This window comes from Scleropages formosus, chromosome 1, assembly GCF_900964775.1.
Source record: "Scleropages formosus chromosome 1, fSclFor1.1, whole genome shotgun sequence".
Lineage (NCBI taxonomy): Eukaryota > Metazoa > Chordata > Actinopteri > Osteoglossiformes > Osteoglossidae > Scleropages > Scleropages formosus.
Genome location: NC_041806.1, coordinates 47,406,063 through 47,424,631, shown reverse-complemented (window position 1 = coordinate 47,424,631; position 18,569 = coordinate 47,406,063). Strand labels below are relative to the sequence as shown.

General features: G+C 42.5%; 2 protein-coding genes and 2 long non-coding RNA genes across 4 annotated transcripts; 1 reads left to right on the top strand and 3 right to left on the bottom strand.

Annotated features, from left to right (window-relative positions):
* The first annotated feature begins 1,131 nt into the window (after positions 1 to 1,131).
* Positions 1,132 to 3,148, top strand: LOC114912030 (atypical kinase COQ8A, mitochondrial-like). Its single transcript, XM_029256611.1, has 4 exons — positions 1,132 to 1,259; positions 1,367 to 1,432; positions 1,522 to 1,608; positions 1,928 to 3,148. The coding sequence occupies exons 1-4, from the start codon at positions 1,197 to 1,199 to the stop codon at positions 2,219 to 2,221; spliced, it is 510 nt and encodes a 169-aa protein (XP_029112444.1). The 5' UTR covers positions 1,132 to 1,196; the 3' UTR covers positions 2,222 to 3,148.
* A 3,043-nt stretch (positions 3,149 to 6,191) lies between these two features.
* LOC114912325 (uncharacterized) lies at positions 6,192 to 8,893 on the bottom strand. Its single transcript, XR_003798200.1, has 4 exons — positions 8,744 to 8,893; positions 6,858 to 6,957; positions 6,407 to 6,469; positions 6,192 to 6,321 (listed from the first exon to the last, which is right to left on the bottom strand). It is a non-coding gene; the product is annotated as an uncharacterized LOC114912325 (long non-coding RNA).
* A 1,893-nt stretch (positions 8,894 to 10,786) lies between these two features.
* Positions 10,787 to 12,382, bottom strand: LOC108928509 (C-C motif chemokine 3-like). Its single transcript, XM_018742451.2, has 3 exons — positions 12,256 to 12,382; positions 11,933 to 12,044; positions 10,787 to 11,589 (listed from the first exon to the last, which is right to left on the bottom strand). The coding sequence occupies exons 1-3, from the start codon at positions 12,317 to 12,319 to the stop codon at positions 11,370 to 11,372; spliced, it is 396 nt and encodes a 131-aa protein (XP_018597967.2). The 5' UTR covers positions 12,320 to 12,382; the 3' UTR covers positions 10,787 to 11,369.
* Positions 12,383 to 17,158: 4,776 nt separating this feature from the next.
* On the bottom strand, positions 17,159 to 18,077 carry LOC114910246 (uncharacterized). The gene is made up of 3 exons (XR_003797558.1): positions 17,923 to 18,077; positions 17,551 to 17,662; positions 17,159 to 17,232 (listed from the first exon to the last, which is right to left on the bottom strand). It is a non-coding gene; the product is annotated as an uncharacterized LOC114910246 (long non-coding RNA).
* Positions 18,078 to 18,569: the final 492 nt, after the last annotated feature.

Sequence of the window (18,569 nt, the reverse complement as noted above, 5' to 3'; positions counted from 1 at the left end):
CAGTACTGTTAAGATTGCAATTTTATATACAGAATTACTATATTAATATTTATTTAATATTATACTCCAGGGGGTGCGGTGGCGCAGTGGGTTAGACCGGGTCCTGCTCTCTGGCAGGTCTGGGGTTCGAGTCCCGCTTGGGGTGCCTTGCGAGGGACTGGAGTCCTGTCCTGGGTGTGTCCCCCTCCCCCTCTGGCCTTATGCCCTGTGTTACCGGGTGGGCTCCAGTTCCCCGTGACCCCGTATGGGACAGGTGGTTCTGAAAGTGTGTGTGTGTGTGTATTATACTCCAGCTTATTTACGGTGTAACTGTTCCTACATCATAATTCCGTAAGCATCCCCAGGTACAACCTTTCTTCAGCCACTACTCTGGCATTGTATTTGCTTATTTGTGTATCTTGTATATGCTTGAGACTTTCATGTCTGCAGCTATCTCTTCTTCTCTTAATATAATGCATAAATTGTACTTTTGCTGAGATGTATGTCGCTTTGGACAAAAGCGTCTGCTAAATGAATAAATGTAAATGTAATACTGTGTGGAATTAGTGGAAGAACACAACAAAGCCCTATTAAACAACGTGCACGTTAACTGTTTACATAACTTCATGGTCCATATGATGTTAGGGGATTTTAGACATGACGAAGTCAAGATAATGGGGTCGATGGAACAGAATCGGGACCCCCCGCAGTTAAGTTCTGTGACTGTCGTTCAGTTAACGGCCACTAGGCGGCGCGCAAGAGGCAGAATTAGCGCCGCTTCCCTCTCACTGGTTCCGAAGCGACGGGTGGAGGTGCGTTTCTCGCTGCCCCGTCAAGTACGCTCGGGTTCGTTTTCGGTAAAACGCAGCTCTCTCCGTCACTTTTTCTATTAATCAACACAACATTAAAGTGTTCAGGGCCAGATAAACGGCACGCTTATTTAGTTTACAATCCAGTCTTGTGTCAGTTATGGTGTATTGTGTGTAAGCAAATTATTATTTTTTTCCTTCATCCTTGTTGCTTAAGTTATCAGAGTTCAGTTTCATGTTATTTAAGGTAATGTTTTACCGAAAATAAGTATATGAGAAAACAAGAGAAACACAGTTTTTGGTAAAGTTAATAGTTAATTTTAATAATTGCCAAATCGAGTGGTCCTTATTTACACCTCCACAGACGAACCTACTGGCCTTAGAACAAAACATCATACCACGTGTTACATGTGTGTTACACAGACCGATCCCAACTGGTCCAATTTCTTCTACGACCCGCAGACGCACAAGGTAAAGTTTGGTGTCCCAAAGTGAATCTTCTAAGCTGTGGCCTGATGGGTTGGTGGGTGAATGCTGGGAAAGCTCATCATTCCTCTTACTGTTTTTTCTGCCCACAGGTTGCCTTGCTGGACTTTGGAGCTACAAGAGGCTTTGACTGGAGCTTCACAGACTTGTACATCGAGGTAGACTTGTGTAGACACCGGGAGGATTAGGAGGGTACGGTTCCTAAGGGGTTAAACAGTCATGCCTCATCTTAACTTATCCTCATCAGATCATCAAGGCCGCCGCAGATGGGGACAGAGACTGCGTACTGAAGCGATCGATAGAAATGAAGTTTCTAACGGGATATGAATCGAAGGTAGAGAATTCTGAGCAGCTGGGAGGTTTTTATTGTTCATTCCTTCTAACCTCTGCTTAACTTTGTTTTTCAGTTTGCCGCTGGAGCAGAGCCATTGTAGGGTTAAAAAGACTAAACTTTCATTGAGCTTTTCATTAGTTTTCTTCTTTATCCCAATTAAAAAAAAAAAGAAAAAGAAAAAAAAAAAACTGAATTCCAATAAAGAGGAAAACTAATGAAAAGCTCAAGCTTTCTGGGAATTGTTCAACTGAGGCTGAATAATTCACATTTAAAACGTTTGAAAGGCCTTATCATTGCATATATTGTGTCCCCCTCTCAGGCCATGGAGAAGGCCCACGTGGATGCGGTGATGATCCTGGGCGAGGCCTTCGCATCCCACGAGCCCTTCGACTTTGGCTTGCAGAGCACGACGGAGCGCATCCACAGCCTGATCCCCGTGATGTTGAAGCAGCGCCTCACGCCTCCGCCCGAAGAGACCTACTCCCTGCACCGCAAGATGGGCGGCTCCTTCCTCATCTGCTCCCGCCTCAACGCCAAGCTGCGCTGCAAGGGCATGTTCCAGGAGGCCTACGCCAAGTACTGGAGAGAGCGGCAGGAGGGGACAAATCAGTGACTGTGGACATTGGGGAATAGCCAAGGAAACTTTTCCTCTCCCATGAGTTGAATGTAAACTAAACTTCGGCCCCAACCCTATCCTTTCATAAAACCCTTTAATTCCGTTCCGTTTCTCTTTTGTACCGAAATGCGCACAGGGGCCTCTCGCTACCTTCCACTTAACCATCTAGACAACACAGTTCATTAGTGTGACGACAGATGTCATCTCCAGGATTGGTCAGAGAGGAGATCGGTGTTGTTGGGCCACGTGCCTCTCTGGTCAGCTGAGATGGAGGTGGTTGTGTACGCACTTTGATTGTACAGAAAAGGTGTGATTTTTCTACATCTGCTGAGACATGGTGTAACTGATCTGTCCATCTTTGGGATGGAATGATGATGATGATTCCATGTGGTTCTAAAGCTTGCTCCTCAGCTTTCTTGTTTTATCTGTTGACAAGCAGGGAGAAGGTGGTATATCCATTAAGCAAGTTACCTTTCCGTTGTCTGCCTTTTTCTGAGACGTAACGTACCCTCACTTCACGGTCTGTTTTTGACAGACCCTTAGCAGACAGCCGAAATTCAGGTGTTTTTGACTGGTGTTTTTGCGTACCCGAGGTGTGGAAGTCTGACGTTGTGTCATATGATCAGGAAAACACTATTGACACATTCATGAAAAAATGTCAAATGTTATTTTTTCCTTTCGTTTATCTTGTTACCGATTTAGCTTCAAATCTGAAAGCCTCACTTCTTAATCTGAGGAAAGATATCATGTTGAGCTTTGTTGACTGATGATGATGAGGAAGATGTAGCCTTCATGATTCTCTCTGCGAGGGCTATCAGTATAAACCAGACTTGTGTAACAAGGATGATATTCAGGAGTCCAGAAAAACGGTATCTTGTGTGAATGTTGGGAAAAGGAAGGCTTTTAAATTTCTTATCTATGGTGTTATGACACAAAGTTGTTATAATAAAATTATGAATATTAACATTGCAGTCTGGGACATTCATTTCACTAGTGTCGTGGTTTCATTCCACACGATGACGACTCAAGTGCAGAGTTCTTCAAATCAATGTTTATTATATCAGACAGACGAAATCCAAGAGAGAAGTCGGAGACAGACGAAGGTCGGGCGGTCGGCAAACGGAATGCATAGGACAAGGTGAGAATCGTGGTCAAAGAATAAACAAGCAAAGGCCGAGGTCGGAAGACATTACAGGTAACACAAGCAGGCATGCAAGAGAAGTCGCTGAACAAGGTTCCGCATTGCCGTCTCCTCTGCGTCCTTTTTTATCCCTGTTCCCATCAGGGAACAGCAGGTGTCGTCGATGTGCTGGTTGACGGAGACGTGACAACTAGAGTGTGTGTTTACATTCTTGTGTCTTTATTTCCAATTAATATCGGGACATCCATGTAATGTCTTTTATTTTCTCTTGTTACAGAACGTCATAATTGAGTACACTGTAGAACAGAATATTGAGAATCACATCAGACTATCAGACGATGATTCAAGCTGATCCCATTGGGAAATGAGTACCAAACACAAAAAGGAGCACCGGAATTAGTTCAGATTTCTGAGGATTGCACAGCTTCCCAGACACACCCATTACTAAGCTCATGAGGGAAACGATGCGTAATTTATTGTATGTATGAAGGAACTTAAGGGTATAGGCCATACTCAAGGGTTCATCTGCAGTGACCCTGGGCTTATAACCTACAGCACAGAGGTCACATGTCTACTTTAGCTGCTACACAACCACTAATATAGTTACCGAGTGACTGATTTAACATGACATGCTTCACTAGAACATTCAAGTGTTCAGCTGATATGATACGTGAAACTGAACTATTTTACTTTACTTGTGCGATTTGTAGTACATGTTGTACACTGACCAGTACTGTTTCAGTTCAGATCTCACTCCACTCACTGCTCGTTGATTCAATCCACACTCCAGAAGTCCAACTGTCTCATGGAAAACACACTGGATCACTTTTACCACGTTGCTCCTGGGTGCTCTGATCGGAATGTCATCAATGTGGTCTGGGTTGTAACTGTGGTGTATGAGCACCAGAATGACGGGTTTGTCACCTGTCAGGGGGTTGAGGAAATGCATAGAGGTCAGTGTGTCTACAGTGAAATCAGTGAGAGAAAGATGCTTTTTCCAAGAACAAACACAGTATATCTTAACTGAGAGAAAACAATAGCAGGTGTCAAAAGGAAGATCGTTTGGAAAGAAGCTGTAGAGGTTTTAAGGACCAGTTTAAATATGAGGTAGAAGTTACTATTTGTGGTAAAGGGCACACTTTTTTTAAATAACGTTTCCTGTTATGCTCTATTTTTATAGAAAAGTAATAGTGAGAAACTTGGTTAATGTACAATTGAAAGTTGCTTGAAGCCATCAAAATATTTTTAAAAATCTCTGTTGGAAATCAATCGTACTTGGAATTTCTCTTATTGCTGCCTCCATATCTGTCCCCATCCGGGTGACGATCAGCCAGAAGACCAGGATCACACTGCAGTCTTCCAGGCTGCTCTCTTCCAGGGACATGTGCAGCTTGTTAATAAATGTCTGGTGGGCATTCTGGGTGGGGCCACTAAACTGTACATGGACTTTGACTGAAACAGAACAAGTGCAAAAATATTAATGTATTAAAAAAGAAATAAATACACTTTAATCTAGGTGGTAGGATTACAAACATTGCTCGATGATAGAAAAAATTATGTAATATATATTTCTGAGTGGTTATAATGATAATATAAACACACCCTTGAAGATTCTGAACCAAATGTGCTGTAGAACATTAGAATTGAGACATTTAATTAACCTATTAATATATATTTGCATACCAGCAGTGCTAAGTTTCAAGAGATGAGCTGTAAAATTATTTAGTCCCAACTCTCAAGTAGTTTTCAATTATTCATTTAGCATGCAGTTAAATGATTTTTATTGTCACGTCTCTAGACAGTCAAACATAGAAGGTCAACCCATGACCTTTTGTGCGTTGACTCGACACCTGTACACAATCAAGGAGGAGGAGTAAAACACACTCAAGAACCACAACACGATGAAGGAATCTCTTAGGGAACACATGCCTCAATTGCACTCTTTTCCAGTCCCAAAACCTTGGAGTAAACCACATGCCCGATTTTGCCTCAGCCCCTCTACTCAGACCTCAACCACGATACCACCTGACTCTGAACGGAACGCCGGACCTCGACCCCACTGGCAAACACGGATCTCATTCATCCTTTCCCTGCACAGACACCCCATCTTCATTCCAGCATCCCTGCACACATTTTTCCCTACCTCAGCACTGCTTCATCCTGCAAGAGTTTCCTGGCTGCAGCATCCAATAATCTCTGCCCTTGGATCCACCCACATCTGTCTTGGCATTCACCATGACATTTATGTGGGGGTTAGCTGACTGCTTTGTCCAAGGTCATTTACTGTGTTAGTTAACACTAGAGTAAACTCCCTACAGGGAGTCATGCATTTATACAGCACCGCAATGGAACACACACACACACACACACACACACACACACACACACACTTCGGGCAGTTTAGAGTCAAAGGTTCACCTGAAATACATGTCTTTGGGTTGTGGGAGGACACCCACATGAACACGATGATTGCTATACAGATTGACAGCGATCAAACCTATGTCCAATCACACAGCCCAGACACTGTGAGATACACACAGTGTATCAGTTGTGTTGAAGGAGCTTGGTTTCAGTAACACAGTCAAACTATGAAGGCATAAGATGAAAAAATGGAGAGCGTTCATGTCATTTGGCTCATCGACTTTACTCCCTTTACACTGTGGAGCTCGATAAGTACCTGTAGGTTAAGTGGTTCGACCATTTGGCTGGAGGGAAATGGGTAGCATCCAATTTTGTCTAACCCACTAGTTCTCCGCACCCCACTCCTAACTAAGATAGGAGATGGACAAACAGGGAATGTTGATGTCATTTGACTTGGTGCTTTAATTACTTTTACATAGAAGAGCTTGAAAATATTTCACTGTTATGAGGCTGGACTGTTTACCTGGAGAGCGGACGAAACTCCACAACCAGTTCGCAATGTCTTTGACCAACTGCCACATTCCTAAGAGAGGAGCTGGACAAACAGGGAATGTTAAAGTCATTTCAATTGGTGGTTTTATTCCCTTTACACAGAAGACTGATATTTCATATGTCTTTACCTGAAGGGTAAACCCAATAAAGGAGTCTCGGTATCAAAGCAAGTGTAGAGAAGTCTGAAGCAACTGGAGTCAGTTGAGGAGAGACAAATTTATTTACACAGTCAGATCCTGCATTTCCACGTTAAGACTGATGTTACACATTTCTTTAGGAAAAAAGTATACTTTTGTTAGTTATTATTTCTGCTGATGACTTGTGCTTGATCCCTTACACTATCCATAATGTCTATCAAGTATAATATGTGTGTGTCCAATACAACAAGGAATAAGGCAGAGGAAAGACCACCCAATAACTGGACACTTCAGAGCAAAAAAAAAAGTAAAAATGCTACATCCCAAACTGTATTCATACAACACTGAAAGTTTTGAAACCATGTTGTCACAACACTCCTAAGCCAACAAATTGACCTTTACATGGAGTCACTGATTGAAAAAGTTTGCTTCACCATTTTACCTCGATTAGGGGAATCTTCCAGCTGTTCTTCAGGGACCTTGACATTTTTCACTTCATCCGTGCTTGATTGACTATGCTCTTGTGTATTTTGCATTTCCAACTGTACAAAAAGATAAATGCTGAACATAAAACAATCCATTTTTAATTATTAGTAAGATTAACATTTTATTACGAGTATTAAAAATAGAAGCGGCATGGTCATGCACCGAGTCGTGCTGCTGCCTCGTAGCGCCTGGGTGATGTGAGAGATCCCAGCTGATCCCAGCTCAGTCAGTGCGGAGTTTGCATGTTCTTCCTGTGTCTGTGTGGTTTCCTCTGTGTGCTCTGGTTTCCACCCACAGTCCAAAAACATGCAGTTTTGGTGAATTAGTGTCTCTGACTTTCCCTTAGTGTGTAAATCTGTGTCTATGTGTCTACCCTGTGATGGATTGATGTTTTGTCCCGGCTGTTGCCCCATTCAGGTTTGGACCCTATGATTCTGGAACAAACCCTGGATCACTGTAACCCTGCTCAGGAGAAGCGGTTATTGAAATTGGATGGATAATAAAATCATGTTTCAGTTTTCCTCACAACAAACCTATAGGTTTGCTCTACTGGAACATTTGACTGATAAAATTCCTCCACAAGAATTTCTTTTAAAATAATAAAGCAGAAAGTCACATAAAAACCAAATTGCAGTGAAGGAATATCATCCACAGCCCTCAGGAAAAGTGTTTTACTTAATCCTAACATTCACTTTAGTTACACCACAGTGTTTTTCTGGAATTCATTTCTCTCACTGTCAGACTTTAGCCAAATTTATCCATATTTATCCATTATCATTGTGACAGTGAGTTGAACAACCAACAGAGCATTAGGACATGAAATTATTTTGGAATTAGAGACATTCAGAGGACAGAGGACAACGACTGATACCAGAAGTGCCGGAATGGTTTCAGTTTCTGCACAGGGAGGTGACCAGATCTCTGCGTTTCGTGACCAAGTCTTTCTCATGTGACATATTAGGTATTTTAACAAACCAAGGCTGAGTATGTTTTATCCATAATTTACAGCACAGCTTCAGTAACAAACATTTTGCTTTAAACTCTGCTCTTAACTGTCATTTTGCATACTGCAAATGATTTTTATCATTTATTCACCTTCTCAAGTCAAATATGTAATGACAGGAACACCAACTGTGCAATAACTAGAAATATAAAATCATTATAGCCGTTAAATTATATAACCATAGGCTGTCTAAAAGCACTTGACCCAGGCAGGGTTGCAGCGAACCAGAGCCTAACCTGGCAACACTGGGTGCAAGGCTGAAGGGGGGAGGGGACACACCCAGGATGGGATGCCAGTCCATTGCAAGGCACCCCAAACAGGACTCGAACCCAAGACCCACCAGAGAGCAGAACCTGACCAAGCCTGCTGCACCAATAAGGTCCTCTTATAGAACCTAATAAAATGAACTTAAACTTAATGCAACACATTTAAATGTACATGGTTAGAAACAGTATCAATGAGATTAACATCAAGGCTTCTGCTCATAAAATACATTATGCAAGTTTTCTAAATTAGTTCAAAATGACATCTATCAAAATAACACCTCTTCACAGTAACTGCATGAAATTCACCTTTCCAGTTTTTAATCCTCCAGCAAAGACTTTTTGCACATTAGATTGTTCTCCTGCACTTAGAAAAACAGCACATTCTATAAAATCATTTTCCTGTTGGGAAATTAATCATAATTTAATCAAAAAAATTAATCATAATCCATTAATTTTAAAATATTTACAAGAATGATTTTTTAAAAATAACAGATCATTTGTTCTTTGTCTGTAACACAATCTGGCATATTTTATTCACATTATTTGTTTTCAATGTAAATTCCAAGGGAATACCTTCATCTGCTGCACAGCTTCTCTTTATTCTGAGATGAGGTGTTAAGTTCAATTTTATATGTCCTGCTGCACAGAGTTTCTTCTAGAAGGGTCCAGACCTTTTCACTTTGAGAATCTTATACTTTCGCTTTCTCTATCCTAAGAGTTTCACTTTCGGTTATGAAACTGCTTGTCATTGTTGTGCGTTTCAAATAAAAAAATCTGTTACCCTCAGATTGCTGTTCACTAAAATCTGTCTTGACCTCATACACATATATCACACATCTCAGAATAGGTTGTATGTTCAACAGAAAGACAAATATCATTTCAGTTCAAGACCCAGAAGGTGCCCTGGTTGTGTGCTCTTTATCAGACAGACAGTACAGATGGAAGCTCCTGACGTCTAGGTGTTCAGATGTTTCCCTGGTTATTGAACAATGAGAAACATAGTTGCTCTTTTCCTGAAAAACACTTAATGTCCAGCCAAAACATTTAGGAAGTTTATACAGCGCTGCTTGAAAGTATGTGAACCCCTTCTCTCTTAGCTTTAGATGGCAGTCACAAACAGAAAGCACCCCAGGATTACTAAGGTATCAAAAGTATTCATTCAACAAGACCTGTACGTGTTGTGAAGCGGTTTCTAAAGATCAGGGCAGCTATCCACACATGACTTGATACACTTTTCAAAAGGCTGAAGAAGGTGGAAAAGAAGCAAAGGAAAGGTGAACAAGCTGATTGTCTGGATCCTTCTGCATCTACGAGTTTTTAGCCAATCATGCTCCACTTCCATATAATACCTTCAGAGCTGAAGGTCCCAGCTCCAAGGACAAAGGTCATAAGTAGAAGAACAACTGTACTCTTAGTGAAGCCTTTTTAAGTTCCATAACAATGAAAACAATTCTTTTCAGTCACTTCTGCGTATGTTCGGGTTTTTCATCTCACTGTGCAGTAATCAGCCTGGTCATACTGCTTCATTCCTGGAGTTGAAAGGTGTGAGCTTTGATTACTGTGATGATAATGATGATGATGATGATGATGGTGCAGCAATGTCACAGCTCCCAGCATGCTTTGTTTTTAAGTTTAAAAGCAGAATTCAGCATTTGACTAGCTGATTTCCTTTCGTTCAGGAGACAAGAAGTCCATCCTGGACTCCAGCCCCTCCTTGTCGAAGGCCAACGCGGAGCGTATCGACCGGACGCTGTGCAATGTGCGTGGCACAGCCCTCAAGCTGGGTCAAATGCTCAGCATCCAAGGTGAGAGCCTTCTCTTTGACTCGGACTCTCCAGAGTGCCGACTTCATGCCCATCAAGCAGATGATGGTGAGCAGCTGCGTTCACGTCGGAAGAGGGTACAGAGGGTCAGCGGCACCATGTGAATGTGCCCCTCTCAGCCGATTCTAATTGTTCTTCAGCATTCGTTTGCATGCAGGGCGGTACAAGTACAGGATGTCTCTGCTTATTTCACTTTTTACACGTCACAGTGAGATTTTTTTTTTTTTTTAGAATAGGCAGGGCCCTGGAGGCAGTGACTCACTGGGTCTCACTGACCACAGCGTGGTGGTTAAGGAGACCCTAGGTGCAGCGCTGGAGGCCTAGGCTACTTTTGGGGAGGATGCTGGGCATGGGTTTGGTGGCAGGCTCTTCCTGTGGGACCCAGCGGTCGTTACAAGTCCTTGCTGTTCTTCCCACGGTCCAGAAAGCACTGAACAGCGACCTGGGCCCCCGCTGGAGGGACAAGCTGGACTCACGCTGACATCATCGATATCCGTTTATGTGTCCATTCGAGCGGTTCGTTCCGGCAAAATTGTTTTTGAAATGTGTGACGATGTCATCAATGTTAAAGTGAAGGCGACGCGTCTCTCTCACTCTTTTTTCCATGTTAAATACACATGTTTACACTCGAAGTGTGTACAGTGACTCAGACCACACCTTGGCCTTCTTCCTGAAAATATTTTTATTTCATTTCCATACAAAAGAAAAAAAAAAACATGATGTTTCAGGTGAGCTGGTGATTCTTAATTGTTAATTGTCCTTTCTCTGTGTGTGTGTGTGAGTGAAGGTGATGGATTGGCATCTTATCCAGGGTGTGTCCTGGTGTATCCTAACACCCTATGTTTCCAGGATAGGTTCCGGGCTGCCAGGACCCTTTGTCTGACAAGCAGTTATTGATAATAAGCAGGCGAATCTTTGTCTAAAGCAACTTAAAATGCTGCGGTTTTACTGTTTGTAAATGTATGCACCCCATACAGTAAACCGCATTACATTTTTAACTGTATCAATTTAGGGTAAATACTGTGCACAAAAGTACTGAAGAATGAATGTGACTTGAACTGAGAGCATTTAGATTGCCCAGCATGGACTCTAACCACTATGTCCCTATGCCATTGTGTCATAATATTAAAATTATGGCAAAACAGAACAAAAAGACTTTTTGGACTAATGAAGTTGCCTAGGGCATCAATTAGTTGTTTATTTGACTGATACGTTCCTCCAGAGCGACTCATGCTGTTTAGATGCTTACTGTCATTTAACCTTGGACAAAACATGCTGATTTATCCTGAAACAATTCAGAGTAGGCATCTTGTTCTAGGGTACTACAGCAGGAGACAGGATTCAAACCTTGGCCCTTCAAATGGAGGGAGGCATGTCTAACCACTGCGCCACCTGCTGGCCGACATAAGGTCTTCAGGCCGCGCTTTTCTCCTCATGCCTAGACTAGGTGTTGGATGTTTCCTCTGTGAAGGTTTCACAAGCTTGTTGTGTCCTTTTTCCTTCTCAAAGGGAGATATCTGCAGATTCTTCATAATTTTTTTAACCCACGGCAGAGAGGGGTCCACACATCTCTCATGTTTCCGTACCGTGTAAAATCTGCGATAAGAAACACATTATAATGACAGGAAGAGCTGTGTTTTGGTTGGCAAGGATGCAGGTTTAGTCACAGGAAATGTTCTGTTATTAAATGTTTTGGGGGCTCAAAAAAGGTTAATGAGATGGATTTTACATATCAGTTAAGCAATTAAGAAAAGAAAAAATGTATATGTTTTTTAAAACATAAAGTAATGATATATAATACTTTCTTTTTTCCACATTTTCTTCCAATAATATTTAATATTCACACATTTTAATATACAACCTGCTTATACAATTTAGTACATTTTCCTCATTCCATAAAACAAAGTTATGGTAGAATGACTAATAAATAATCACTTACATCACACCAGGATACACACATCGGCCATCTGTCTCTTCAATGTGTGTCACTGTGTTTGCTGGGATTCTGACTTTGAAGAAGTCAAAGCAGCACTTCTGTGGTTCGTTGCTGTCTGCAGATGAAACATTATTTTTGCCTCTTTAAAAGCTTGAACAATTTTTTCTGCTTTTCAGCCACATGCACTATCATCTACCGTTGATTGCAAACCTGGCACTCAGAGATCAGAATATTTACAGAATTCTAGTTTGCAGTCTAAAAGTGATCAACCAAGTACAGATGATCCGTCACAAACCCCCAAACTACCAAGGAAGCAATATACATACTCTCACTCAGTGACAGGGAGACCAGGGCACGGAGTAGAAGAGTGACGACCAAGATGTGCTTCATCTCGTCAGGTGGTCTGCTTCAGTTGAGCACCAAGGGGTCGCTGTCCTGTCCTGCGTAGCTGTGCTCTCCCATCTTTTATAGACGCCTTGCCTGCTACTGGACTTCCCCCTATGTATCAATGTCCAGCCAATGAGGTATTGAAGCAAGGAAAGTCCCAGAAAATTTTTTATGAAAGTTAAAAATAAAGTGCAGAGGATGTCCACAGAAAAATTCTCTCTCACACACATACACACACACACACATACTTGTCCCATACGGGGTCACAGGAGCCTAACTCAGGGCGTAAGGCCGGAGGGGGAGGGGACACACCCAGAACAGGACACCAGTCCATCACAAGGCACCCCAAGCAGGACTCAAACCCCAGACCCACCGAAGAGCAGGACCTGGTCCAACCCACTGCACCACTGCATCCTGTGTATAGGTATGTGGTGGGTTCTTTAGAAGAGTAAGTTATGTGCAATTTAATTTTCAAATGAGAAGTGGCAAAACAATATATTGTGTTACACTGCTTCAGAGGAGGGCTCAGTGACTAGTTGTTTCTCTGGTTGCAGACTTCTTTAATGGACACCTTTTTCCAAGAAATATACAGAAAAAATTCATCTGAGAGAAATTTCCAATTTGTCACTTTATTTAATATTTTTATCTTTTTTATTAATGACAGCAAGTAGGACATGAGTTCGATTCCCACTCGGTCTATGTGGAAGTTGCATGTTCTCCCCATGTCTGCATGGGTTTCCTCCTGCAGTCCAAAGATATGCTGTTCAGGTTCCCCCGTAGTGTGTGAGTGACGGAGAGAGTGTGTTCCATGGATGTATGGATGAGTGACCCATTGTAAGTAATGTATCTAGCAGTGTAAGTCACCACAGTGAATAAGGTGTGTTGGCTGATAACACATTTACTCATTTAGCTAATGCTTTTCTCCAAAGAGGCTTGCAATGTTAAGGTTGCAGTTGTTACACACTTATAATCATTTACCCATTTATACAGCTGGGTCATTTTTTTTACTGGAGCAATTTAGGGTAAGTACATTGCTCAAGGGTACTACAGCTGGAGGTGGGGATCGACCCTGCACCCTTTGGGTCCGAAGGCAGTAGCTCTAACCACTCCATTACCAGCTGTCTATAACACTACATAGTATCCATTGAAAGTTGCTTTGGAGAAAAGTATGTAAATGTAATAACATCAGAACAAAACTGGGTTACACTAACATGAGCAAACTCATCAGAAATGTAGGGGACTGTATAATTTTTTTAATTCTCAGAGCCAAATACACAATATTAACTGGAAATACTGTATAGTGATGATGGAATTCTCCCTGAAATGTCATGTACTCCTTCCCCCTCTGAAGCTGCTCTTTTCTTTACTTTTCCCACAGTCCTCCAGTTCCCAGATTGTACTGAAGGAGAAAACACTTGTTCACATGCAAATAAGCGACAGAATGTTAGATTCTCAATACTGCTATTGTGTCTACCCACATCTGTTCCTCAAAAGTCTTCACTTTCTAACAGGATGTGGGCAGAATAGAATTGATAATTTCTCTTTCTCTCTGGGTCCTTCTCTCTGGTGGGTCTGGGGTTCAAGTCCTGTTTGGGGTGCCTTGTGATGGACTGGCGTCCTGTCCTGGGTGTGTCCCCTCCCCCTCCAGCCTTGCGTCCTGTGTTGCCAGGTTCAGTTCCAGCTTGCCGTGACCCAGCTCGGGACAAGCGGCTTCAGCCAGTGTGTGTGTACTGCTGTGTTCCATTCATATCGATCAGACATGGACTGAAATTACAGAATTGTTTCAGTTTTGGGGGGCCCGGTGGTGCACTGGGTTGGGCCTCGTCCTGCTCTCCGGTGGGTCTGGGGTTCGAGTCCCGCTTGGGGTGCCTTGCGACGGACTGGCGTCCTGTCCCTAGTGTGTCCCCTCCCCCTCCAGCCTTGCGTCCTGTGTTGCCAGGTTCAGTTCCAGCTTGCCGTGACCCAGCTTGGGACATGCGGCTTCAGCCAGTGTGTGTGTGTGTGTGTACTGCTGTGTTCCATTCATATTGATCAGACATGGACTGAAATTACAGAATTGTTTCAGTTTTTCTCTGTGAATTTAAGTCTTTCCTTTCTGCTCTTGCTGCTGTCCCAGAACTAAGTCTTGATTTACACCGGCATTGTCTTGACACCAACAGGAAGGGGAAGCAGGAGGCAACAAATACAGTTTTTTTGATGAGTGCACCTTCTCCGTCGTTTAGCTGTCATACATGTGGTATTTTACACCGTTTCTGGTACAGGACAGCGGGCTGTTGAGAAATGTGTGATTTCACTCTTCAGTGCCTCTCTGAAATGCTGTATTAACCTCCTCACAAGTTAAATTAAGAATGTTTACCTTGTATGGGTGGGACAGGGACTTACTCTGACATTGTACAGATGGAATGGGACCTGGAATTGCCCTGGAGTTGCTCCAGTTCCATCTGGCATTACCTAGGTCAATGTAAATGGGTGGAGTGCAACATTTCAAGCAGTTCATATGATCAAAGAGACAAAGGCTACAAACAAAAACAATGATACGACTAGTAACCTTACAATAAGTATGATAACAGTAATGTGTGTAGGAACAGGAATGTGGATACCGGTTTAATTTTTTAGTTGCAAATATTTTTTCATTAATGTAAAGCAGTCAGGATTAACGATTACGTTATTACTGTGCTTGTGATGGATGAGAGTGTTGCGAGAACAACTGGACCTGAAGCAGGGTAAATGGGGACTTGTGTATAAAAGGGATCAATCTTCTTGGTGGGTTGCCTGTGGATTGAGGAGGTTATCAGACTGCTTTGAAAAATAAATGTAAATCCATCATGGAAGCAAGAGTCAGGCAGGCCAACATTTCCACGGTCTAGATGGAAGATGTATTTTTTGAGACCAGTACTGGGAATGTGTCATACCTGAAGTTTTCCCTAGTTATTATTGTGGAATGTGTCCTACCCATTATTGTGGACACCAGAACGTGTCCTAATAAAACCACACATATGACCATCCAACAACAGTACCAACATCATCAACAATTTAAGCAAATATTCCTAGACTGGAAACAGCTAACACTCAGATACAGTTTAGCACAAGTGAAAGGCCCCATATGACAAATTTTATCCCCACGCTTACTATTTTACAAAATTTCCTCAAAACAGTTCCTCTCTAATCAGGTATAGTATTCTACATAAATCATAAAGGCAACACATAAGAACTATAAGTAACGTACAAGTCCGCAGCGCTCAAACATCCAGCAGTCGGTTAAGGGCTGATGCCTCTCTCTCAACAATAAGAGAACATACAAAGGAAATCTTTAAGAGATTTTTATTTCTCTCATACAGTAAACAAATGATAAGCAATGCCTTAGTTCTGCCTTTCCTTGGTGTCCAAGCTTATATCCTCATGTAGCCTTCTTAGCTTTCAAATGCATTTACTTTAATATGAACATCCTGACATATAGAACAATAGTAATTTTCAGACTAGGACCTAAAGAATTTTAAAATGAATATACAGGAGCCAACTGTCAGGAGCTCAGTTTCATTTTAAACAATACATCACTTTGCCCTGAGAAAGCGGGGGGCGCGGTGGCGTAGTGGGTTGGACCGGGTCCTGCTCTTCTGTGGGTCTGTGGTTCAAGTCCCGCTTGGGGTGCCTTGCGACGGTCTGGTGTCCCGTCCCGGGTGTGTCCCCTCCCCCTCCAGCCTTACGCCCTGTGTTACCGGGTAGGCTCCGGTTCCCTGTGACCCTGTATGGGACAAGTGGTTCTGAAAATGTGTGTGTGTCCTGAGAAACTTGATTGGGTGTGTCATTCCAACCTTCAGTTTTTGTTGTTTTTTCTAATGGCCACAAGGTGGTGCTGCTTCCTCCATTCTGGTCTGAAGGTGGCGTTGGCAGTTCTCGGAAAGGTGTTGTAGGGGATGTGTTTCCATCGTCCTTGTCAAATGTGGATGCTGTCAGATTAATTTAAAAACAGGGCAACAATGATATTAGTTTCAAAGGAGTTAATCCCACTGGAACTAATACAAAAATTTCTTTGGTAATTGACTTTATTATTTGAGCCCATGATTATATCAACAAAGTGAAATGGTCCAGGAAGAGTCTGAGTCCCCCTCTGGCCTTATGCCCTGGGTTGCTGGGTAGGCTCTGGTTCCCTGCAACCCCATCTGGGACTAAGTGGTTCTGATAATGTGTGTGTGTATTTTAAAACAAGTAAAGGCCTATTTGCAAACTGTTTTGAAAAATCAGAATATGAAAGTATTGTGGCCGCGCCACCGCACCCCCAATATATATGTATGTATATATATATTGGGGGTGCGGTGGCGCGGCAGGTTTGGCTGTGGCCTGCTCTTGGGCAGGTCCTGCTCTGTGGTGGGTATATGGTTCAAGTTGTGTTTGGGGTGTCTTGCAATGGACTGGCATCCTGTTCTGGGTGCGTTCCCTCCTGCTTCAGCCTTGAACCAAACCTGTGTTGCCGGGTTAGGCTCCGGCATGCCGCGACCCTGCTTGGGACAAGTGGTTTCAAACAGTGTGTGTGTATGTGTGTGATTTGTTAAATCTGCCCCTTCCCTACCCCAGGAGCTTTATGGCAGTTCTTGCACAGCCCTAGACGGGTGCTGTCATTCCAGTGCTAAGTTTCTACACCTGATTCTTGTGAAGGCCTCAATGGGGCAGAGTTTCCTTCTCCTTCCTCCAGTTTCCATTTTTCTACACCCGATTCTTGTAAAGGCCTCAATGGGGCAGAGTTTCCTTCTCCTTCCTCCAGTTTCCATTTTTCTACACCTGATTTTCGTAAAGGCCTCAATGGGGCAGAGTTTCCTTCTCCTTCCTCAAAAGCAGGTGTCTGCAGCTTGTTCATTATATCTTGAACCCAGGTCTCGGAGGGGTACACGCATCTCTCAGATTTCCTTACTGTGTGAAATCTGCAAAAGTAAGAACCACAACTTAAAACAATGCACACAGAGGATATGGAGCTGGGCTGGTGTTAGTCACGCAATGGGTGCTGTGGTTGTACACTTTGAAATGCCAAATAAGGAGGAGCAATCAACATTTTTATAAGGTACCTGTTGACCAAGAACATAAAAATTGTATGTGTAATGATATACTCTTATAAAATGATAATACTATAATGAAACAAATGAATACATTTTTTCACAAATAGCCTGTTTATGCAATCAACTAAGTTTTCCTCGTTCAATAAAGAGAAGCTATGATAGAATGGCTAATTAATAACCACTTACATCACACCCCGAATGGGGCATCTGTGATCTGTCTCCTCAAAGTGTGTCACTCTTTTCGCCGAAATTCTCGATTCGAAGAATTCGAAGCAACACTTCTCTGGTCCGTTGGTGTCTGCAAATGAAGTGTTATTATTACTTTGTAAAAATCGAACGTTCGTTTGTACAGCTCGAGAACACACACCGCTGTTTTGTTTGCGATATTGACATGAACAGTTCAGGTTTTCGCTATTTACTCAGATGTGGCCCAACAATCCAGAGTTGAGAGACTCAACGAGTTCGTAAATGTGAAAAAAATTCAGAAAGAAAGTAGTGAGAGAAATGAGATGGAGAGAAACACAAGCTGAGCACCCAGGAAACAGAAGATATACGTACAGTGGCTCAGCGTCAGGGAGACGAGGGCGCCGAGGATGAGAGCGACGACGCAGAGATGCTTCATGTTGTCTGGTGGTTTGTTCTGTTCAGTCCTGATTTGATGCTTTTCTGATCGTGGAGTCGAAGCCACCCATCTTTTATAGACCCTCCTTCAGAATACCGCTCCGTCATACAAGAAAGGGAAGTCTCCAGGAAACTACACTGGGTCAAGGTTGGAAACTGGACCTGTGGAGGCAGGAAATGAATTTGTAGTGAAATGGTACTGCGGTGAGACACCTTTAGCATCATGCAGCACCTCCTCATGCAACACTTTACTCTTTTAAGCAATATCTCACTTGATTTTGTGTTGTTCTGATTTTCCTGTTTTATAAGTTGTACGTGTCAGCCTTAAATTGTGCACAAGACATTGTCCTGCTCATTATTCGTTTTTACCTTTTTACGCTAAATTTTTGCTACCCTTATCAATGCCATAAACACACAACAGGCAAAAGAATATGTGTTGCTGCCTTTCACAATACCTTGACTATCCAATGCATGAAACTGAAGCCAAACAAAGCACATATTTTTTTCTTAATCACTCCCAGCAGTATCTGCTGTTAATAATTTTTTGCAACGTTTACATTTATTCATTTAGCCAACATTTTTCT